At 39.9% G+C, this 24,739-nt stretch overlaps 1 protein-coding gene across 2 annotated transcripts in view; it reads left to right on the top strand.

The window, feature by feature from the left end:
- The first annotated feature begins 2,959 nt into the window (after positions 1–2,959).
- slc9a3.1 (solute carrier family 9 member A3, tandem duplicate 1) overlaps positions 2,960–24,739 on the top strand; it is a 43,378-nt gene continuing 21,598 nt past the window's right edge. The window contains exons 1-5 of one of the 2 annotated variants that reach the window (XM_079654092.1): positions 2,960–3,441; positions 12,263–12,565; positions 13,530–13,690; positions 14,465–14,543; positions 19,493–19,670. In XM_079654092.1, the coding sequence (XP_079510218.1) occupies positions 3,159–3,441; positions 12,263–12,565; positions 13,530–13,690; positions 14,465–14,543; positions 19,493–19,670 (1,004 nt within the window). In that variant the 5' untranslated portion in view covers positions 2,960–3,158. Of the gene's footprint in view, positions 3,442–9,933; positions 10,433–12,262; positions 12,566–13,529; positions 13,691–14,464; positions 14,544–19,492; positions 19,671–24,739 lie in introns of those variants that run through there. The other variant, XM_079654093.1, reaches the window with a different exon arrangement.

Below are 24,739 nucleotides of genomic sequence, written 5' to 3'. Positions count from 1 at the left end.
GGTTATGGATTTATTTCAAATACTTGATTTCAGATTTATGGGAGATAAAAAATTGTATTCTTTATTGAAAGAGTGAGATAATAATTCTGGTAACAAGTTAAAAGGAAAACAATGGGATCATTGAAAAACAATGGATTCCTGGAAAGGCCTAAATTGCACATTTCTTCAGAGTGCAAATACATAAAACATCCCCCCATTGATTTTAGAGGCTGTTTGGGTCACTTCCTGGTTCAATGGCTGTTATGGTTGTTACAACCTGTTAAGCCCTGGAACGTTTTTTTTCGAGACTGTGTCTCAGGTCTTTTTAACATTTATGAAACTATTAAAGTGTAGCACCAGATTAATGGGAAGAAACTCAGCTAACGGAAAATATGAACCATTTTTACCAAAACAAAACAAAAGTCTCATAAGAAGCGTCTAAATGACCCCTGAGCTGACTTTGGCACAGAACTCAAGATAAAGATACCCTTATTACTTATCGTAACTGCACATACAATATATCCGATTAAAGCTGAGACTCCACAGATTATATAGGTATAGTATCATCACTGAGCGAACCGAACTCGCGACAGGGGAAGCAAACACAGACATCACAACACGTACCTTTACGGAGCTTTTACGGGAGATCGTCTCACCGTAGCTGTCAATCTGATCAAAAGACGTGTTCAATGGCATTAAAACGAGAAAAAACGCGGCTGATTTGGTTAATCCATAGTTTAGTAATGTGTCTGTCGCTATGAAAAAATTATTTATAATCCATAATTCAATTTTTATGTAAAAATCGGAGAAAAAAAGTTAGCTGCTATGGTAGCCAACAGTGTATATGCAGCTTCCGGTTTTGGCCACGCGTCACTCTGACTCCTTATTTGGTAACGTGTTTGTGTGTGTAGAACTTTCCGTCGATTCCATTGGCTCCAGCGGTTATAAAGAGATTTCATTCGTCAAAATCGAGCAAGGGGGGCCAGAGATATGGAAAATCCACCCAAATGACCCCAGAAGTGTTTTTTTTTGCTAAATCTCTCTAAAAAGGTCAAATGTCACTTGTTTTGCATCAATCATGATACAGGGTACTTATTATATGTTGCACTTTGGATTCCTAAAGCTTTTACTCTACTAACCCATCATCAAAGGGTAGTTTTCACTATAAGTACAAAATAATGTTTGGACGGACACTATAATTTACAGTTTTTTACTATGTTTAATCTGAATTTTCTTTAAAATAAAAACATCTATATTGATTCTGACTTTTCTACATCCAACTCACAGGTTTATCATTACTTTGAGAACAAATATTATTAATTTAACCCTTTTAGAAGGGAAAATATGGTCATTTGTTCTGGGAATGTCATTTTCGAGCCTGAGACCTGAAAAACAGGCTCAGGGTTGATAAGTTTAAGCAACTGTGCCATGAAAGGAGCAAAACCTTGATTAACGATTATGAAAACGAAACGGCACCTCCCTGAAACTAAGGTTCATTTCCAAGTCTCTGTCACCTAAACACATACATGAATAGTGGCAATAAAGGCTCAACACAGTCACTGTGCAGTGTGGCCGAGAGAAGGGGATGTACGGGGAGCAGGTGCTCCTTTGAAATAAGGGAGACAAACGGGTCCAACTGCTTTCCTGCCCTAGATTCATCTAGTACTTTCTACATTTATGTAAGACTAGAGGGATATAACGGTCAGTTGTACTGAGAGAAGCCACCTGGAGGCAGTATAAAGTCATCTTATTTCACTTAAATTAACTAGGAAGATGCCGTTATGATAAAATTGAATATGTCTTCTTTAAGAAAATGTGTGGTAAAATTACAGAATCAAAATGTGCTTTGTTGTTTTGGTGTACAACATAAAAATAGTACAAAGGAAGAAATCAGAAAAATACAGAAGTAAAGAAACATAAATAAAGAATAGTAGAAAATGAAATAAAGGTATGAAAATATACAATAAAATGATGTACATTAAATGTTACAGTGAACCCGATAGGTACACTTTGAACCAGGAAGTGACCCAAACAGTTTGGATAATTACTTGCCAATGAATTACCAAACACCATGGGACCCCTTGGTCCACTGATTTAGATAATAAAGGTAAACTAAACAGAACCAGTCTGAATGCTGTGTCATATTGTCACATCTTTAATAAGAAAGGTGCAGACCCTGAGATTTTAATAATGCTTGATCCTACCTTTGCTATAATGAAACAAAAAGAGTCTTTGCATGCTCTCTCACTTGTTTGCCTTGAGACTATACGCCCCAAGTATATAACAAAGTCTTGAGCCATAACTAAAGGCATGCAAGTAACCATCATTTTCCTTATTGATTAATCAATAATGCTTTGTAAAATGTCAAAAAGTATGGAAAAGTGCCCATTCCAAATTCCTTAAGCTTAAGGTGTGGTATGAAAACACTTGTTTTCGCTAAGTCACAATTTGAAACTCAAAGATATTCAGTTTGCTATTAGAAAACAAAGACAATTGTAAAATGCCCACAACTGAGGCACTGGAAAGGCAATATTTGGCATTTTCTATGTAAGAAATACTTAAACCATTCATTTAATAATCAAAGATGCCAAATAATGTTCTGTTGACCTTTTAAACTAAGATATAAATGTAAAATATGGAGGTGTCCCTTTTAATCTGGCACATACACATATAAATCATGGCCAAAACTAAGAAAACAAAACTTGGTTTGTCATGTATTTATTGATTAATTTGATTTCAAGTTTGTTGTTTGTAAAAAGGACTATTCACATAATACAAAGTTTCATAAGTTATGGTGTTTTCCAATACATTTTGTAGAAAAAGTGTAAAATTGGTGAAAACCTGCAATCACAGCCAATAGAGAAAGGACAAGAGCATCAAATCTTCCATTGAGTAATGTGGCCAAACTAGGTTACCTGGGTACAGAGTGGGAGGAGACAGAGGAGCATCAGAATGGGCTGAGCCTCACCTGCTGTATAACTGTATCTTCAGCAGAGGAGAGCACAGAGAGGCCACAGTGCTCAGGTCAGAGAAGGATGTGGATGTAAGACGGAACAAAAGTGACCTGAGAGGGAAGGAGGATACACAGGAGAGGAATGAAAGACTGAGGTTGACCATAGCACCTGTGTCTATAGTCTAAATAACCTTTTCAGTAAGTATTTTTGCAACTTCCCCCAAACATGGGAGCTGCATGGCGATTTGCTCTTCTTCTCTGCATGGCCCTGATGTTGTCCAGAAGCCTTGCCAATGAAGAGACAGGACGCAATGCTGAGACCACCTCGAGCCCCGGGCACCAGACGGACTCCAGTCATGGGACTGGAGAAGAGGACAGTAGTCATGGAGAGAGTGGACACGAAGGAGAGCCCATCACTACTCTACCCATCGTGAGCTGGAAGTGGCACCATGTCTCCACTCCGTACATCGTGGTCCTGTGGGTCCTGGTCAGCTGGCTCTGCAAAATCGGTCAGTCCCAGCAAATATTGTCCATGGAGGGGTTCGAACCGCAAACTGTTATTAGCGTATTTAGTGTGGTTGTGATTTAATTTGAGTGATATTGGATGATAGATTAGTCTGTCAGTGGAGAATGAACGCTTTCAAGGTTAGGGTGGTTGATGGTAGCTGTGGGAGAAAGACTTCTTTCAAGGAGATCCTTAAATTAAAGGGACAGTTCCAATTTAAATTAAAAATAAATGTTAATATGTACCCTAACCTGAGTATTTCTCACTTGCTTTATGTGAGTTGCCGATTGTTTGAGATCTGGCCGGAGAGATGTTCGCCTTCTTTCAAATATAATAGAACTATATAGCATTCGGCCTGTTGGGCTCAAAGCAAGCAGGTCTCACATCACAACCTGGTTACTCAAGATAAATCATTGACCTCATTGTGATCACTTTCATAGGAACTTATTTTCTTCCACCAAACTACGCCCACCCACTGTGTATTTATTCAATATTACCATTTTAAAATAGATAGAATTATATATAAATCAATATTTTGGTTTTAAAGAAAACCCTCTTGCATTTTGGCTGAGGTGTTTCAAATCAAAATGCTTTGAAGAGACATGGACGAAATCCATTTCTGAAATAATGAATTGGACGAGAAAAAGCTTGACCTCTATTAAACTTGTCAGCAGGTGAAGCCAAAGTACTTGTACAAACTCTGGCATTAGCATTTCATGTGTTCACAACAGAGGCAAATGGGTTGTTGCAGTGTGGACAATGTAAATGCCGTTATGTTGACTTGTGTGTTTGTGTACACCTTCACTGACATAAATATGGGACTGTGGTCATCTGTAAAAGTTGCAGGAAATGAATGGTGTTGATAACCAAACAATGATATCTGACACTGTCTTCTTTTTTAGTTTGCAAGTAGTTACAGTCGTTAAGTCTGTGTTGGCAGATTCAGCGTTCATTTGTGCTGTGCTTTGGTTGAAAATGTTACAGCCGTGTTTGAGAGATTATTAGCATTTACTTTTGAATTCAAAAGTACATTAAATCTGACTCAACACAAATATGTATGGATAAAAAAATGGAGTTTGGGTTTTTATTGATTTTGTTAAATAAGAAGGATTAATAATTGGGATTGTTAAATGGAAGCCATTAACATTAAAGGAGCCGTATTAAGCACATTTTCAGTTCATATCAGCATTTAGAGTCTTTGGGACATGTCTCCCCTTGCTTTAATGTTCAAAAAGCTCTTTATTGTTCTCATACTGCCTGTGCTGCAGCACCTCTTTTCACCCTCTGTCTGAAACCAGAGCCCAACCTGTTCTGATTGGTTAGATGGCCGGCTCTGTTGTGATTGGTCAACCAATTAGAGATAATAATAACAATCTTTATATTTATTATAGCGCTTTATCAATGACTCTCAAAGCGCTTTACAAACACAGATCATAAATACATGTAATGGTCCTCTACTGTGGACAATACCCACAGGAGCAAATTTTGGTGAAGTGTCTTGACCAAGGACACAGCGGCCTGACGAAGCGGGGCGGGAGCGGGTTTCGAACTGGAGTTCCCCAACACCCCCTTGATCTGATGATCAAACGCACAGACCACTGCGCCACCCATCCCGCCTCTAAGCCTATCACGTATGTGTTAGAGCGCTAGCTAATAGAGTGTTAAACAGTGTGGGAGACCATTTACATGCACACAAACCTATATAACACACTACGGGAAAGGAAAAAAAACAAAAGAATAATAGGGCTATTTTTCAAAACCTTAATTTATGTTTAGAACCTTGACGTGCACATTTGGTTTTAAGCATACTGTGAATTTCCAGAAGAGCATAGTTGTTGATGTTTGAAGAACATTTTTTGAAAGGCACTTTAAAAAGAAAGAAAAACTTTCATTAATTTGTGTAAACTCAAACAATATGTGCACAGTATAAATGTTGACTTTATACTTACTCACACAAGGGCACACAATGGAATAAGCTTTCTTCAGATCTTATTTCCTCTTTCCAGAGTCACAATGTTGGCTTTCTTTCATCCTCCGCATTTCTCTGTACTCATCCAAGAACAATGGACACTAAACGCAGGTTTGTTTATCTGTTACAGACTGGAAGTTTCCTCCTTACTTTCACTATATGCTCTGATCTTATTTGACTCATTATACAACATTATGAAATCCTCTTTCTAAAACATTTTTGCTTTAACTTAAAAATAATTACACATTTGACATTCCTTAAATGGAATAGCATCACACTAAATCACACATACACCTATACATACATATGACCTCTCTTCAAGTTCCACCATGAAGTTGACCTCTGCTAAAAGTGTGCACAGATCTGTGATGACCTTCTAATGATTGAAAGGTTTAAGCTAAAGGCCAGCCACTGTACAGCAGGATTATTAGGTCATTAGTTAATAAAGCTGAATTGGTCCGGTCATGCTCGACTGTGCAGCTAAATGCATTTAGAGCACATAATGAGCCAGAGGTGGGATGTGACTAAAAAGGATACATTTTAAAAAGTACAGCGCTGATATACACATGCTTGTACTCATTTCATGCAATTTTATAATTTTTTTAAGTTTATACGTTTTTCGACTGCTTTACGTAAAGATTAAAAAAAATGTTGATCCCTTTTGTGCTCAGTGAATTTCTAGTTGAAGTGTTGAGAAAACTATCCTCCTTTTTAAATCTAAATGAACATTTTTAAAAATCCTCTTCAGATGGAAAAAGCACAATGCTGAAAACAGGGCAGTTTGTGTTACAAACTTGTGAAAATACATATTATATTTCTCAAATATTTCCATATGAGAAACTTGAGATGTTTTCAGATAAACTCATTCACACCTGTTTCTGTGTGAGAGCTTATTAACTGCTTAATCATCAAACCAGTCCATCTTACCAATGAGACTATTGTCCTTTGTCCTCAAACAGGATGGGACACCTGGCCTAAAAAAACATCCAGTAATAACGCAACCAGTTCAGTGAATCAATGCTTGGGAATTCTGGGAATTAGTACAGTATGTACTTGTATGTAGTAGTTTTAGTAAACTTATATACCTTGACTTTGGAGAGGGTCATTGGAACTTAAAGGAAAATGCTGTTGGTATTCTATAGTTTTCTTATGGTCTACTCTAATCTCATGAAAAGATGAAAACCAACAATGTCCATCTCTTCATACTTTACACCTTCCTCCCCCGTGTGTGTTTCTCAGCACCAAGCCCACTGAGTTCTGCTGAACACAGATCTTTAATCATTTCTCTCTAATAGTTACATTGGATGTGTAGCAGTAGACAAAAGTTCCTCCTTTAATATTTTATTATGAAGTGCTGCACAATAGCATAATGTAATTACCAACAGCGTTAACATTGGATCCCTATACAGGACTGTCTCAGAAAATTAGAATATTGTGATAAAGTTCTTTATTTTCTGTAATGCAATTAAAAAAACAAAAATGTCATACATTCTGGATTCATTACAAATCAACTGAAATATTGCAAGCCTTTTATTATTTTAATATTGCTGATTATGGCATACAGCTTAAGAAAACTCAAAAATCCTATCTCAAAAAATTAGAATAGTTCCTCAGACCAAGTAAAAAAAAAAGATTTATAACAGCAAAACACAATCAAACATTTGAAAATGTCCATTAATGCACTCAGTACTTGGTTGGGAATCCTTTTGCACGGATTACTGCATCAATGCGGCGTGGCATGGAGGCAATCAGCCTGTGGCATTGCTGAGGTGTTATGGATGCCCAGGATGCTTCAATAGCGGCCTTTAGCTCATTAGCATTGTTGGGTCTGGTGTCTTTCAGCTTCTTCTTCACAATACCCCACATATTCTCTATGGGGTTCAGGTCAGGGGAATTTGCAGGCCAATCGAGGACAGTAATGCCATGGTCAGTACACCAGTTACTGGTGGTTTTGGCACTGTGGGCAGGTGCCAGATCATGCTGGAAAATGAATTCCTCATCTCCATAGAGCTTTTCAGCAGACGGAAGCATGTAGTGCTCTAAAATCTCTTGGTACACAGCTGCATTTACTCTGGGCTTGATGAAACACAGTGGACCAACACCAGCAGCTGACATGGCTCCCCAAACCATCGCTGACTGTGGGAACTTCACACTGGATTTCAAGCAACTTGGATTTTGCTCCTCTCCAGCCTTTCTCCAGACTCTGGCGCCTTGACTTCCAAATGAAATACAAAACTTGCTTTCGTCTGAAAAGAGGACTTTGGACCACTGTGCAACTGTCCAGTGCTTCTTTTCCTTAGCCCAAGTCAGACGCCTCTTCCGTTGTCTTGAGTTCAGAAGTGGCTTGACCATGGGAATACGGCTATTGTAGCCCATTTCCCGGACACGTCTGTGAACAGTGACTTTTGATACCTGGACTCCAGCTTCAGTCCACTGTCTTTGAAGCTCCCCCAAATTCTGGAAGCGACTCTTCTTCACAATGCTGTTAAGGCTGCGGTCATCTCTCTTGGTTGTGCAGCGTTTCCTGCCACATTTCCCCCTTCCAACAGACTTTTTGTGGATGTGCTTTGAAACTGCACTCTGTGAACAGCTTGCTCTTTGAGAAATTTCTTTTTGTGTCTTACCCTCCTGATGGAGGGTGTCAATGACGGTCCTCTGGACAGCAGTCAGATCAGCAGTCTTCCCCATACTTGTGATTTAGTTTACTGAACCAAGCTGAGTGTTTTTCAAGGCTCAGGAAACCCTTGCAGGTGTTTCGAGCTAATTAGACGATTCAAGTGATTCGTTGAACACCCTACTAGTATACTTTTTCATGATATTCTAATATTTAGAGATAGGATATTTGAGTTTTCTTAAGCTGTATGCCATAATCAGCAATATTAAAATAATAAAAGGCTTGCAATATTTCAGTTGATTTGTAATGAATCCAGAATGTATGACATTTTTGTTTTTTTAATTGCATTACAGAAAATAAAGAACTTTATCACAATATTCTAATTTTCTGAGAGAGTCCTGTATGCTGCCACATTACTCACCCAGTAGAGCTTCTAACCCATGTGGGGCTCACTCCACACCGTGGGGGCCAGGGTTTGATTCCATCCTGGGGACCATTTGTGTGTTTCACCCCCTCTAGTGGCTTAAAAAATTTAATAAATAAATATTGGTTACATTTATATTACGCCTTGCTTTCTCTTTGCACTTCTCCCTTCTGCCAGGTAGGAATTGCCAATAAAAGATATTATGGATAGTTATTTTGTATTCCCTGTTACCTTTTACCGTTGCCGAAGAGTATTAATGCAAATGCGGTTGAAATAAAAAAAAGGAGGAAAAAGAAAATTGAGTTTGCCCTTCGTTGTAGTTTGGGGAAGTTAAAAAGGTAATCTGTTTCCACCATAAACAGCTGGCTACCAGTAATGTGCGGAGTCAACCCACATCTTGCTGTTCCTGCTGTTTCAGGTGAGCTCAAGTCTTAGATAGAACTCAGTCAGGAAAATGTTGCTACTATAAAGCATGAAGTTGACGTTTGGCACGACAGTTCAGATCGGTGCAGTGAATGAAAAAACATGACCCGCCCATTGGTTCTGTGTTGTTTCTATCAAACGTTACTCAAAAACAATAGTGAATATTCCTTGTTTTTAAATGTATTTTCAGCTGAGCATTAACACACATTTTCTGCCAGGAATAATGACTGCATCAATGGAATATGAAACATTTTGGCAATGTAAACTCCAGTGCCTGGTTCAGTCTCACGTGGCTTTTAACAGTTTTTTTAGATATAATTTCATAATATGTTTCTTAAATGCTATTAATGTCTTTCATTTTTGTAAAGCACTTTGAATTGCCTTGTGTTGAAATTTGCTATATAAATACACTTGCCTTGCCTTGCCTTATCATTTAATGGGATACGTTTACTACAGTACAGTAAGTCAATCGTAGCTCCATTAAATCACAGATAGTTGAAGTTTATTTCCGGACTGCCAGAAGACGGCTTTCTTGACTATCACGTCAAGAACTGGGAGTCTTTAACCAGGATTGAGTAACATCAGCGTCAATCATTGCTTGAGATGAAGCCCTTGGAAATGTTACTAAACACAAACACACACACAGACAGGTGTTGGCTTAACATCAAATGACCTCTGCTCCATCACTAACTCCCTCAATGCCATTGAGACACACACATGACAAACTTCAGTTTATCTGAGACCGGAAAGACCAAACAGAGTAATGACTAAATGTTCCAAACGTGACTGAATAACCAGAAACCTTTCTTGGACATCCGTTACTCATCCCTTAATCTTCCAACCTAAACACACACACACACACACACACACACACACACACACACACACACACACACACACACACACACACACACACACACACACACACACACACACACACACACACACACACACACACACACACACACACACACACACACACACACACACACACACACACACACAACCTTGGTCATAGAGGCTTCTGCATTCTTCTGAACTGCCTGAACACTGCTGACCACAGACTGTGGAAGGACACATTCACAGTCTGAGATAGAAGGATAGAGCACTAGAGTAGTGAAAAGATAATAACTGATAGTAAACTAGAGTGAGTAAGACAGAGGAAGCAGAAAAGAAGGAGGGATCAGAGGTGTGACACACTTCAGTCTGGCCTTGGGACAGACAGTTGCCCTCCCTGACATCAGAGATAAAGGACTCATTTTTTTTGGTTCTGTTTTTTTTAAATTAAATTGGTCAAATGCAACGCTGTGGGTATGTACACCTCTGGCTGCTGGGGCCAGTGTTGCTCATCTTCTTCATATCAGGAGTCACAAAGGTGAAGGGGGACGTGGCGCATCAAGAACCCCACCCGAAGCCGCCATCTGAGTTAAAATCAAATCAGACTGAACACGGCCATGGATCCAGCGTCATCACAGGAATTCCCGTCGTGACTTTTAAATGGCACCATGTGGAGACTCCTTATGTTATTGCGTTATGGATATTGGTGGCTTGTGTGGGTAAATTGGGTATGTAAGAAACAGTTGAAATGTGCTAGAAAGTGTTTTTTGATGTAGGCTGGTAAATATGGACTACAAGTAACCGATTTCCAGCTTTGTAAAAAATCTTCTTCTCCTTTACTTTAGTAAAAGTAGTAATACCACATTGTAGAAGTAAAGGTTTTACATTTAAAATGACATTTAAGTACAAAAGTATTAGCATCAAACTAAACTTAAAACCAATATTAAAATGAACTTTTATGCTAAATGGTCCAATTTCAGAAATATATAATTGAATATTGTATTTAACACATTTATTTTATTTATTCTTAAAAATATATTTTGAGAGAGCCTTCATATAGAGTGGATGACATTGCCTTAAATGTTCCTCTATCCACTGAGCTGGACTGTAATACATTTATTTTAAACTTTATTGACTTTCACCTCAACATTGTACTTAAGTACAATATTTGAGTACATGTACTAAATGACATTTCACCACTGCCAGTTCCTAATATTTTCTCATCTCACAAATATAACAATGAAATAAAAAGCAAAGCTTCAAGCTTAATATCATGCATAGTTTAAATGTTGCAGTTTGACAGAGTCCTTTGAAACAAGATGATGTTGAGCTATTTTTAACCAGCATAATGTCAAATAACTACAATGTTCCTTTTGTAACATACCCTGTAATACTCGGTTCTTCTGCATGTTAGCCTAAGTTTTAATTATTTGTATCATCTCGTCATGGAATTTTGTTTTGTAACTTTGTAAATAACATAAGGAGCAAATATGTTTTTGCCTTTAAGTGCCTTAAAAATGTTTTAACTTAACAGTTTCTTTATGACAAATTCCTGACATGATATGTCAGTTATCGATCAAAGCTATTTTTATTCAGAGTAACACTTAGCATAATAGGGGCTATATGTGAATGCGTGTTAGTGGATTAACAAAACCAAAACGTCTAACTTTAGTTTTATTTCATGTTCATTTAGAACGACATTGTTAATAATTAAAATATGATTGAGAAATTGTTTATTAGGGTCTTTAACAATTAGAAAGGATGTCTTGGGTAAGTGTATTTTTTGTAATTGCAGCATGATATGTCTCTAATATTGTAACGAACAGTGTGCCTTCCTGCAGAGTGAACATGAGTGTGTGTTATCAAAGCAGCATGTTGTTCCTGAGAACACAAGAGTTTCTTCTGTTTTTACTGCAATATAAATTCCACAGTGTTACACCTTTTATAACAACCTCATTGTATAATATTTGCTCTTATTGAACACCACAAACTGTATCTAAGCTGTATCATGTTTACACAGATCCAGTGAGATCTGTGTAAACATGATACAGCTTAGATAGTTTGTAGGCTCAAGCACAAATACAAAAACTGCATCATGTTAGACCTTCATCCAAATGTTCCATAACTTCAAATACTTCTGAATGGAACATATTGGCACAACAAAACCGGAGCTCTGTGGACTGGAAACAGAAATCGTTTTGAAATGGGTCTCTTTTTATGCTTCAGTTAGTTTGATTATTAAATAAGCTTCAGTGAAACTTTGACAGACCATTAAGTTTAGTTGACCTGAAGCAAAAGTCTGTGTTTAGTTACTTAGAGGGGTTAAGAAACGTTCATACGCGCCACCATGATGGTTAATCATACCCAGAACTAAAAGTGGACCCTTCTCAGTCGAGTGCAACAGTTGATCATTTGCAAATATTGAAACCTCACAAACCGTTGTTTTTATGGTGTATTTATGATGCAATGAAAGAACCGACAATCAATTCTATTCCTTTTTCTTGTCAATAATTCATGTCTTCTCTTTCCTTCTTTTCTCTTTTCTTCTCTTCTCTCAGTGATTGAGTCCAACCATCATGTGACCAACATCATCCCGGAGAGCGCCCTACTCATCTGCTTCGGCTTCGTCCTGGGGGGGATTATTTGGGGTGCCGACGGGGTGCAGACCTTCACGCTGACCCCGAACGTGTTCTTCTTCTACCTGCTGCCTCAAATCATCCTGGACGCAGGCTACTCCATGCCCAACAAGCTGTTCTTCAGCAACATGGGGGCCATCCTGATCTACGCCGTCATCGGGACCTGCTGGAACGCTGCCAGCTTGGGGCTGTCGCTGTGGGGGTGTCACATGGGAGGAGCCATGGGTAAGAGACATTCCAGCTTTTAACATGTAGGGGCCTCAAACGCTTTAAGTCACACTGAGTTTCATTTTGAGTGGGGTGGAAGATAGGAAGTGGTTATTGATAGTGACACAATAAGCTAAAGAGGCAAGAGTTGTCCTCTGGGGACGGGCGGGGGAACAGAGGGGGATACATGATGCAAAGATACTGTATGAGGGGAAATGGATAGACGCATGCTGGTGTTATGAAAACAACAGCAATTAGCAATTCAATGACCATACATCTGCTTCCAAGTTTTGGACTCCAGAACTTACTGGAGGATCATCACATTTTCAACTTGGATCAAGTATCATAGTATAAATATGAATAATTAGGTGTGCTACTTGCTAATTTAGGAGAGATTACAAGAGGAAAGGGAAAACACTAAACAGAAAAAACAGAAAACACCAAGCATGTGTCACGAAGAAAGAACAGTGACATAAATAATCTGAAATAGTGTTGTAATAGTTAGTAACACACCTTGTGAACCACATTTAATTGCAATCCATCAAATAGTTATTGAGATGTTACAATCTGGATGAAAACTGTGGACTGTCAGACCTACTGTACTGAGCCATCCATAGAGCCTTGCTGCTTGTATGACTATGAACATTGAATTAATAGAGGGCAGGGATTGATTCAGCAAGCCCCGTCATTGGATTTTAAGGCAAAAAAACAGATTGCAGGCATGGATGGAGTCCTGAATGGGCACCCAGGGGCCAAAGAAGCAAAATGGAGAAAGACATTGGGAAAATAACCACAAAGTCACACAAAACTACAAAAAGATGCATAAGAACTACAAAGACACGCAAATTGTAGGTATCTTGCTCCTATGTAGGACCCAGAGGCCAAGTGTCTCACAGTAGGCCCATGATTGTAGGGCAATTAAAGAACCTGATTTCTTACATATATTAACTAAAGCCACATGTGGTGTATCTCTGTGCTGCAGGCGACCTGGACATCGGCCTGCTGCAGTACCTTCTCTTCGGCAGTCTGATCGCGGCCGTGGACCCCGTGGCCGTAATCGCCGTGTTCGAGCAGGTCCACGTCAACGAGGTGCTCTTCATCTTGGTGTTCGGAGAGTCGCTGCTCAACGACGGCGTGACCGTGGTTCGTATGCTATATGCTTTAGTTTTGTATTGTTTCTTGTGAAGCAGAACAGGTTGTGAGTTTGCTGAGACATCCATCATTGGAAAGTACACTTCTCAGATTTGAATACAAACAGTGTGCACTTCAGAGTGAGGACCTTTACCCTGACTGAGGTTTTGTCACCTCGCCTGAATCACTCTGCTCTTTAAGGAGGTTGATCTAATAGCACATTTTGCTTGTATGCGTTATAAATCATTAAGTTCCTTTCTATACATTGCTGAAACTACAATTAGAACTGAAAAAGAATAACATAGTGTCTTTAAACTTAACACACCTTACTGTCAATAATCCAAACCAAAATACGAGGAAATACCAGCAAACTACTGTTTTTTTCTCAGTTCTTCAAAGATTAGATGATATTATATGGACATTATTACTCAGGAGTGTAAACACACCTTTATTTGAAGAAAATACGGCACACAATCTGTGAATTGGGAGAGACAATATCATCTCATCTAAAAACACTGTATTATTTCTTAACTTTTAAAACAAGGAGTCAGGTAAATGTATCTGCATAGAATAATATCACACAAGTGCAATAAGAAGGGCTCAAATCAAAGAAAACAAGGAAACCATGTGTACAGTAATTCAAAGACAGACCATTATAAACAAATTGCATATAAATAAGATGAACAAATAAGGACAAGTAAAAGCATTTCAAATGAATAGACGTGGATCAGTCCCGTAATTATTATTATATCATTGATTTTCCTCATTTCCTTCTTCTTCTCTTAGGTGCTCTTTAATGTCTTTGATGCGTTTGTGTCGCTGGGAGGACCACAAATTGATGCAGTGGAGATCATTAAAGGAATAAGTAAGTAGAGGCATTTACTTACCGTTTAGTATGGAATAATGTATTAGGGTGTGTGGTGTGTAGATGGTCCTAAAAAATCAAATTAAATGTATTTAATTGATCTAAAAATGAGGCCTTAATTGATATTAACTTAAATTCTAAGATTGAATTGTTTATTTCTGACATTCATTCATACATCTGACAAATCATTTACAAAATGCCTCTCACATTAATATCACACAGATTAGTTTAGCCAACACATTTTCTAATATGTCCAATTCTTTTTACCTTTTGAAGTAGATTTTTTGGACCAACAAAGTCATGATTTACATTAGGTGTGTAAACAAAGAGAGTCACACACAGCTGATCAGCTAATCACCTGAGAGCTGCCGAGTTTCATAAAGACTATTTTAAAAAACAACGGTCTGATTTTATCATTGCACAACAATGAACTCAATGGTTATAGCAGTAATATTAAACAGTAATAATACAGTAAACTATTAACACTGTACATATTCTTGTTGGCCCGTGGTGAGATGATGAGGCTCCATTAAAAATAAACCTATTGTTAGTGAATTACTGAGTTCAGGCACGTTAATAACGTTTTAGTGAAGTTGACTATAGCAAATTCATATTTGTTAGTGCTTTCATGTCAATTCGGCGAACATATGATACATTAAATGATCGTGAGGATCAGGGCCGGCCCATACTTTTGGGGGCCCTAAGCGAGCTTTGGCTTGGGGGGCCCCCCTCACTCCAGCTCGTTCTCACAACACACAACACAGAACCAACTTTTGTCTTATGATGTTAGCATAAGCACACATATTGTATAAATATGTAAACACCGTGGAGCTAATACTCCCCCGGGAAGATTCTTTTTTAAATATTGAAGTTAAAAGCATCAATCTGGTGCACTTTGAGAGCAAAATTAAGAGATCTATGGATACATCTCTCAACACCCATATGAAACAGAACTGTAAACAGATTTTTCTTTATGTATATTTTACAAATCACTCCCCTTTCAAACTGTATCCTTGTTTTACTGTCATATAGTATTTCATAACTGTTTTTCATTTATTCTCTCTGGCTATCCATCTCATAATATTCACATAGAAACTACAATAGGAATATCATTCAGAAGAATTATAATTGTATGCAAAAACCTGTCACAAAAAGAGGTTGCACATTTAAATTCAGGTGTTGTTATGGCAACGTCAGTGGCCAAACAGCCACATTTACTGCTGCAAATACGCAGGGTTGCCAGCTCTCATGCATCTGGCGTGTGACACACGCTTTCACTCTCAATCTCAAGCTCTCACGCTGCCCAAACTATTCTCATGCCAAAAACAAGATGAACCGGCGATCGTTTTTGGTTGGTTATTTACAATGTTGAGTTGACAGCTGCTCAAGCTGTAGATTCGCTCCCTCCCCGCTCCCACCACTCTTAACAACGTTAACAGACAGCAGAGCAGTGGGAGCCGGTTGGTCAATCTCCGACCCGTATTGCGCATGCGCAGATCTAAGATCCAGTAGAAATGATAAAGAAGTAAAAGTCTGCTGCTTATTCATCATCAGCTTTATTTAAAGAGACTCTTGGTCCATTATTAAAAGACATACAACACTCAAATATAAATAAAAAAAGGCAGTTATACCAATGTTTCCACAGAGGTGACTGGTATCGTATAGCACTGAGACACGGATTTGAAAGCAGCATAATGACAGAGTTATGAGAAACATTCAATCGAAAGATTAATTTGTACATCAGATTTCTCAAGAGAGCATGGAACGTGTTGACTCGTGCATTACTACACATTCTACTAGGCCAAAAAAGAGTCCAAGAGTATATGAGAGTGAGAGTGTGTTAATTAATATATTATGCAGTTTGGAGTAAGTCTGTAGATTTGTTTGTGTGTGTTTCATGTATAGGCCTTTCACGATAATAATTTTGTTGGATACATTTTCCCGGAAATTATTGCGATAAACGATAATATTGTCGGCACCGCTGTATGACCATTTTAGACCACTGACATAATGATAATATATAATAATAATTCAAGTACATCCTTTCAAACTACTAGTCACATCCTCATGTAAATGGCAATTTATCGAGGTCAGAAAAGTTATGGAGTTCATTTTTATTTATAGTATGATAAGTCAATGAATTGTTTCTCGCGACAGGCCTATGCACACAATAAAACAGTGGAAACAAACATGTGTTTGACTTTCATTAGTGAATGAAACTTTGTGCCCTTTACGGTCTGTGTCCAATATTGTGTATTTGTATATATTGTATATATATATCCTATATACAGTGGGGCAAAAAAGTATTTAGTCAGCCACCAATTGTGCAAGTTCTCCCGCTTAAAAAGATGAGGCCTGTCATTTTCATCCTAGGTATACCTCAACTATGAGAGAGAAAATGAGAAAAAAATAATAAAAAAATCCAGAAAATCACATTGTCTGATTTTTTAAAGAATTTATTTGCAAATTATGGTGGAAAATAAGTATTTGGTCAATAACAAAAGTTAATCTCAATACTTTGTTATATACCCTTTGTTGGCAATGACAGAGGTCAAACGTTTTCTGTAAGTCTTCACAAGGTTTTCACACACTGTTGCTGGTATTTTGGCCCATTCCTCCATGCAGATCTCCTATAGAGCAGTGATGTGTTGGGGCTGTCGCTTGGCAAAACAGACTTTCAACTCCCTCCAAAGATTTTCTATGGGGTTGAGATCTGGAGACTGGCTAGGCCACTCCAGGACCTTGAAATGCTTCTTACGAAGCCACTCCTTTGTTGCCCGGGCGGTGTGTTTGGGATCATTGTCATGCTGAAAGACCCAGCCACGTTTCATCTTCAATGCCCTTGCTGATGGAAGGAGGTTGTCACTCAAAATCTCACAATACATGGCCCCATTCATTCTTTCCTTTATACGGATCATTCGTCCTGGTCCCTTTGCAGAAAAACAGCCCCAAAGCAGGATGTTTCCACCCCCATGTTTCACAGTAGGTATGGTGTTCTTTGGATGCAACTCAGCATTCTTTCTCCTCCAAACACGTCTAGTTGAGTTTTTACCAAAAAGTTCTATTTTGGTTTCATCTGACCATATGACATTCTCCCAATCCTCTTCTGGATCATCTAAATGTTCTCTAGCAAACTTCAGACGGGCTTGGACATGTACTGGCTTAAGCAGGGGGACACGTCTGGCACTGCAGGATTTGAGTCCCTGGCGGCGTAGTGTGTTACTGATGGTAGCCTTTGTTACTTTGGTCCCAGCTCTCTGCAGGTCATTGACTAGGTCCCCCCGTGTGGTTCTGGGATTTTTGCTCACCGTTCTTGTGATCATTTTGACCCCACAGGGTGAGATCTTGCGTGGAGCTCCAGATCAAGCGAGATTATCAGTGGTCTTGTATGTCTTCCATTTTCTAATAATTGCTCCCACAGTTGATTTCTTCACACCAAGCTGCTTACCTATTGCAGATTCAGTCTTCCCAGCCTGGTGCAGGTCTACAATTTTGTTTCTGGTGTCCTTTGACAGCTCTTTGGTCTTGGCCATAGTGGAGTTTGGAGTGTGACTGTTTGAGGTTGTGGACAGGTGTCTTTTATACTGATAACGAGTTCAAACAGGTGCCATTAATACAGTTAACAAGTGGAGGACAGAGGAGGCTCTTAAAGAAGAAGTTACAGGTCTGTGAGAGCCAGAAATCTTGTTTGTTTGTAGGTGACCAAATACTTATTTTCCACCATAATTTGCAAATAAATTCTTTAAAAATCAGACAATGTGATTTTCTGGATTTCTTTTCTTCTAATTTTGTCTCTCATAGTTGAGGTATACCTAGGATGAAAATTACAGGCCTCTCATCTTTTTAAGTGGGAGAACTTGCACAATTGGTGGCTGACTAAATACTTTTTTGCCCCACTGTATATGTATGTATATATATATATATATATATATGCTAAGGTCCCGCTACTGACACGATAGCAGTCATTTAGTGCGCATATGTGTAATTAAACCCATGATATCAAAATCTCACTCCAGCCAGTTACCCAAAGTTGGCAACCCTGAAATACGTTCAAACATGCTGTCGACACGTAAAGCAGTTGCAACTATGCCACCATTTCAGCTGACTTTTTCTCAGAAATACTGTCACATAACATCCATATATTTCAGTGCTAGGTTGATGCTTAGCTAAGCTAACTATGAAACACTTTAACTGACGGGACTCCGGATCAACTGTGTACTGTAAGGTAGCTTCTAGCTTCATGTCGCACAGTAAGTCAACATTTCCCAGAGAGCTTTCTTTGAAATCACCAGGTAACGCAAAAAAAACATTACATTTAGATTGTATGACAAATTGTTTATTTCACATATCTGTCTAGCTATAGCTACTTGCTAACGGTTTAGCTTACTCCTCCGATTCAATGTAACGTCAACGTAGCTGTAATTTATGCTTTGCTTACATGCTCGCATAACTTGGAAGTTTACTGACATTTACATACCTTGTTTACCTGGCGCAACTGGTGGCTCTGGGGTTGTTGTGTGAACCACCACTTGAGAATTGTCGTCTTGTCCATCTTCAAAAACTCTGAGTCCGACTGACACTTTAAACATTGTCACAGCTCACAGGATAGGTACCAGTCAGCCAATGAGAGAGATGTTTATTTCCATGCAACTCTCTGGTGGGTCTGGTGTCTTGCCTCTGTTGCATTCACTGAACACGGGAAATTACATTCCTGCCGTCCTCTCTAGTGTCATGATGAGGTTCAGGTAAAGTATGGTTAATGTATTATATTATTGACTCAATAATATAATACATGACTTTGAGAGTAGGCAATCTAGGCATGTTAACAAAATTAATTAAACATACTTATCACGGCGACGGTGTACTGAGATTATTATTATTTTTATTTATTTTTGCTAGGGTGCCCCTAGTGGCTGAACATAACTTTTTACACCTCTCTCTCTCTGCAGTTTCCTTCTTCGTGGTGGCGTTTGGAGGTTCTCTCGTTGGCTTTGTGTTCGGCCTGCTGATCTCTTTTCTGACCAGAGGCACCAAAAACATCCAGATCATCGAGCCTGGCTTCGTCTTTGTGTTGGGATACCTCTCCTACCTGACCGCGGAGATGCTGTCCCTGTCGGCCATCCTTTCGTCAGTTTGTTTTATTACTTTTGTGTCCATGTTATTACACCCTCTGGGCGAATGGTTCCCACAGGTCCTGAAAGCCCTTATATTTGTGAATTAAAATGGAAAAATCAAGGCACTCATCCTTTTTGAAAATAGACATAGGCCTAGGCAGGGGCGTCGCCTGGACCTGAAAACATTTGGGGCTTAGCCCAAAAATAAAATATTAAATATTGAAGTTAAAAGCATCAATCTGGTGCACTTTGAGAGCAACATTAAGAGATCTATGGATACCTCTCTCAACGCCCATATGAAACAGAGCTGTAAACTGATTTTCTTTTTCTTTATGGATATTTTACAAATCACTCCCCTTTTAAACTCTATTCTTGTTTTACTGCCATACAGACTATAATGATCATATGTGTGTGCCGCAGAAATAATCTTTTGAATAATTTGCGACCAAACGGCGCATTGACACCAGCAGGTGCGGACTGGCCATTGGGAGAATACCGGGAGTTTTCCCGGTGGGCCGGTGCTGTGCGTGGGCCGGAGGGTCAAAAAACAAATAATAATAATAATGTTTACACTTATAAAGTGTTCCAGCCACTCCCTGGAGGGGTGTGGCCCACACCCCACTGGGCTGGGCTGGGCCGTTTTGATAGGCTACCTATGTTCTATCTATCAGATAGTTTCACTTTCACACATCAGGCCCGTAGCAGCTGTCACTGCGCGGTGAACGATCAGGAGTGAATGACTGAGAGACCTAGCTGGCAGTTGCTTACAGATGGATAAACACACTCCAAAGCGTAAAGGCGTTTTTGTATAGTTTGTGTATACAGTATACAGCAGTGACCACCAACTGGCGGCCCGCGGGCCATATCCGGCCCGCCAGACATTCTCATCTGGCCCGCACGACGGGGGTGACTGTGGCGTTGGCGGAGTTGTTACTGCAGTCGCCTCCCACCCATTTTTTTTTTTTTGCAACGTCTCGTGAGTAAGGTGCAGTACCGGAGTCCAACAGAGAGGCAGCAGCTGCGGGTCAGTAGACTGCGTACTGCGAAACCTTCCCTGCCTTGAAGAAGAATTTATCCTTCGTTTTGATGTACCTGTAGGATAGAAAAGGGGGAAGTGACGACTGACTCAGAGGTCGCACAGCTTTGGAGAAGAACGTTTTGCCCACATTCTGTTACTGAGTTTAGGCCAGTGGTTCCCAAACTTTTTTTTACCAAGGCACCCCTGAAAATATTTCTCGACCCCAAGGCACCCCAACTTTTTATAGATTTAAAAACCACTTCAGAGCTTAAACTAAAAACAATAAATACACCATAAATTGGTTTTCAAATGTGTATTTAATTGAATAGAACATTTTATAGAACAAATAATGTATTCACACATAATAACAAGAACCAGACTAAAAATGTCAACACCATTTCTATGATGAATTCAATATTATAAACAGGCCTACTAAGTAGGCTCTTTTGTTTTGGCTGAAAATAGTAGGCCTACCTGTGTAAAAACCCAAATACATATCAATACAGTTATTATTTTATATTTGGATTTCAAAAGAGCCAGGCCTATGATCACTTAGATTAAATAATAACTTAATATAATTGGAGGGATGAAACAATGCCCTCTGACCTGACTGTGGTCATGTGACTCATCAACCACATCCCAAATATGAAACATTCTGCATTTCGCTATCCAGATAATACTGATTGACAAAATCATAAATCATACATTTATAAGAGAGGCACACAAATTAACATCCAAACATAAACATTTCTCAGACCGTTACACGGTGCTAGTGCGACACTTGTGCCTGCTTTTGTGAGCAGAGTCTCTTGATGCGTGGGGGGATAGTGGACAGCGCAACGCGGAGGTCCTGCTCCACTGACAGCCGGGTGCGGGCCTTGTTTTTGACATATGCGAGTGAGGAAAACGCCAGCTTGCACAAGTAGGAGGTTGGAAACTAAAAGCACCTTGATGGCACTCTCTGAGAGGGATGGATACTTGTGTCCCACAAGCAGCCAAAATATATCCAGACGTAGTTCCCTTTGCTTCAGTTTCAGGGAGCGGTCCATAGATAGCTCTGCGAGTTCATCCTGAGCTCTGCTGTTTAAACTTGTGGCTGATATTAATGACAGAGGATTAAACGGATCCCAGAGCCAATCGAAGTCTTCATTCATAGGAGGGAAATATGACTCAAACCTCTCCTCAAGCACTCTCAGGTGAGCAGCTACAACTTGTAGAAAAAATGCTGTCTTGTGCGCTGGGTCACTGGATGTCAGCGGAAACATTTCAATGTTTTTCTTGGCGACTTTATTTTGCCACAGTCTTAACTTGGATCGGAAATCATTGAGTTTGTCTGTGGCTGTCAGGATATTCTCATTCTTCCCTTGCATTCTGATGTTGAGGTCATTGAGGTGGCTAAAAATATCTGCCAGATATGCAAGCTTAACCCACCACGATTCATCATCCATGTGTTCTTTGTAGGGTAAGTCGTGCTCATTTGCAAATGCAACAAGTTCGTCGCGGAGCTCGTAGATACGGGACAGCACCTTGCCCCGTGACAGCCAGCGGACCTCCGTGTGCAGTAAAAGGCCATGGTGCTCAGCCCCCATCTCATTGCACAATGTGCTGAACAACCGCGACATCAGCGGACGGGACTTGATGTATGGGCTCAGAACAGTCTCATAATACACACATGCACACAGAAGGATTCACACTTGTATTTCATGATCCGCAAAAGGATTCAAACTTGTGTTTTTCAATGCACACACAAATGTGTTCCGTTTCATATACATGTAAATAAAATCCAAACACAGAACAAAGTTTTACATATGTATTTTTGATCCCCACATATTTGTTTTCCGTTTAAATCCCCTGAACCTGCAAACACAAACCGCTTTCTGTGCATGGATCGCTGTGCATTCGTGTGTGGGTTTTTTGAGAGTCCACTGACGCTCACCCGATTCGTACTTGTAATTTCTCTCATCTATAGCCAATCAGATATCTCCTCCAGTCTAAGCCAATCACATGAGCGCGCCCCCACGAGGGTATGATTTCTTGCGTTCATGACACTTCATATACGCATTTTGCGCAGTCCGGTAAACTCGCTAAACAGAGGGCGGAGCTTCAGGTGATCATGCAGAGCTGCGTGTCTCCGTCAGACTCAGCAGCTGATCTGATCTCTCTCTCGCGTCCGGTTATACTTCACTCGTGTTTATGTCCATATCGATCAGTTCCAGCTCTCCTGATCGGCCTTTATAGAGAGCACCGATCAAACTATTTAGAGTGAATATCGTCCGATAATGATCGGCGGGGCTCCCCCCCGTTGACAGTTCACTGTCTAGCACTGGCTTCGTAGTGCACTGATCGATTAGGCTAAGCTAACCTGTAGCTGCTCCCTCCACACTCACAACAACTTCATACAGACATAAATAAAGCAGCTGTATTCGCCATACAGGAAACACACATTTAAAACGGTTTGCCTGCCTTTTTGTGTACACAAGCATTCATTAACGGTTCGGAAAGTGCCGCTGTACCTTAATAATATAAAGGCTTGTATTTGCGTGCATTTCCTGTTCGGAAAGTGGCAATGTACTGAGAGTGGAGGGGTCCTGAGATTAGCGCCTGCAGGCAGACTCCATGGACCTGTCAGCTCCGGACTGCGCAAAATGCGTACATGAAGTAGGCATGGGCGGTATCATTTTTTTCATACCGTCATACCTTGCTGACATCATACCGTGGTATACGGTATGATGTCCCACCAAAAATATTTTCCACCAGCCGCCACTGACGGTATGACTTGGGTCGACTTGAGTGAGGTGGCGTTCGGCGGCAAATAGATGTTTCGAACGGTATATTATATGTTCGGTGTAAAATGCAGCCCGAGCCGGTAGACGCTCGCAAAGTGCCGCGACGTGCGCGCAAGTGCAAAACAAGGGCTGCATACATGACACATTGTGCAAATGGCACATTTTGAGATCGGATACAGGACGCGTTTGTAGATGTCCGACGTTGTTTCTATAGTGAGCTAAGTTAACAATATATCATCATACATAAACATTTTCCGGGAGTAAATACTTGACTTATTGAATAAAGTTTGCTATATTCACTAACTAGTTTGGCAATATTATTCCGTGCATGTGTTAAAAACCTTATTTCCATTTGATTCATTGGATTACTCGCATGAATGTTTAGCACGTAAAAGCTTTCGTTTTTAAAACCGTCCGACCTCGACTACAAAACCATCAACCAGTTGCATAGGATTAAAAAATGTCAACACTCACTCACCCCGCCTTAAACATTCCCAAAGAAGTGCCTCTGTCTCTCGTTGTGCTGGATGAAGTCACTGGCGACGAGTAAACCCAAAATAGTCCCAAACAGGCGCAGAGGCATTTTTCTTTTTTACTAGTTGTCCGAGTTCGGGGCCGGCAAATGCTGCCGCCATCTTGCTCAGCTCAGCTCTGTGCTGAGCTCTGAGAGCGGGAAAGACGGACTGTCCTCCCCTGCCCTCTGCTGGCGCGTGCTGTGCATTACAACCAATGTCGTCCCTGTCAAAACTCTGTGTCAGTGTAATAGAATGAAACGCATCTGTGATTTGGCGCACAGTCTGTGACGTCACCGTATTGAAAATCATACCGACGGTATTTCGAAATACCCTGGTATACCGTAATACCGTCATACCGCCCAAGCCTAACATGAAGCGCTACGTCATGAACGCAAGAAATCTACCCTCGTGGGGGCGCGCTCATGTGATTGGCTTAGAATTGAGGAGACATCTGATTGGCTATAGATAGAAACAATTACAAGTACGAATCGGCTGACCGTCAGGGGAGTCTCAAAAAACCCACACACGAATGCACAGCGATCAATGCACAGAAAGCGGTTTGTGTTTGCAGGTTCAGAGGTTTTAAACGGAAAACAAATATGTGTGGATCAAAAATACACATTTAAAACTTTTTTCTGTCTTTGGATTTTATTTACATGTACTGTATATGAAATGGAACACATTTGTGTGTGCATGGAAAAACACAAGTGTGGATCCGGAAATACAAGTGTGAATCCTTTTGCGGATCATGAAATACAAGTGT

The sequence above is a fragment of the Notothenia rossii genome (assembly GCF_949606895.1).
Source record: "Notothenia rossii genome assembly, chromosome: 10".
Classification (NCBI taxonomy): Eukaryota; Metazoa; Chordata; class Actinopteri; order Perciformes; family Nototheniidae; genus Notothenia; species Notothenia rossii.
Note: the sequence above shows the minus strand (reverse complement) of the source record. Positions and strands in the feature narration are given on the sequence as shown.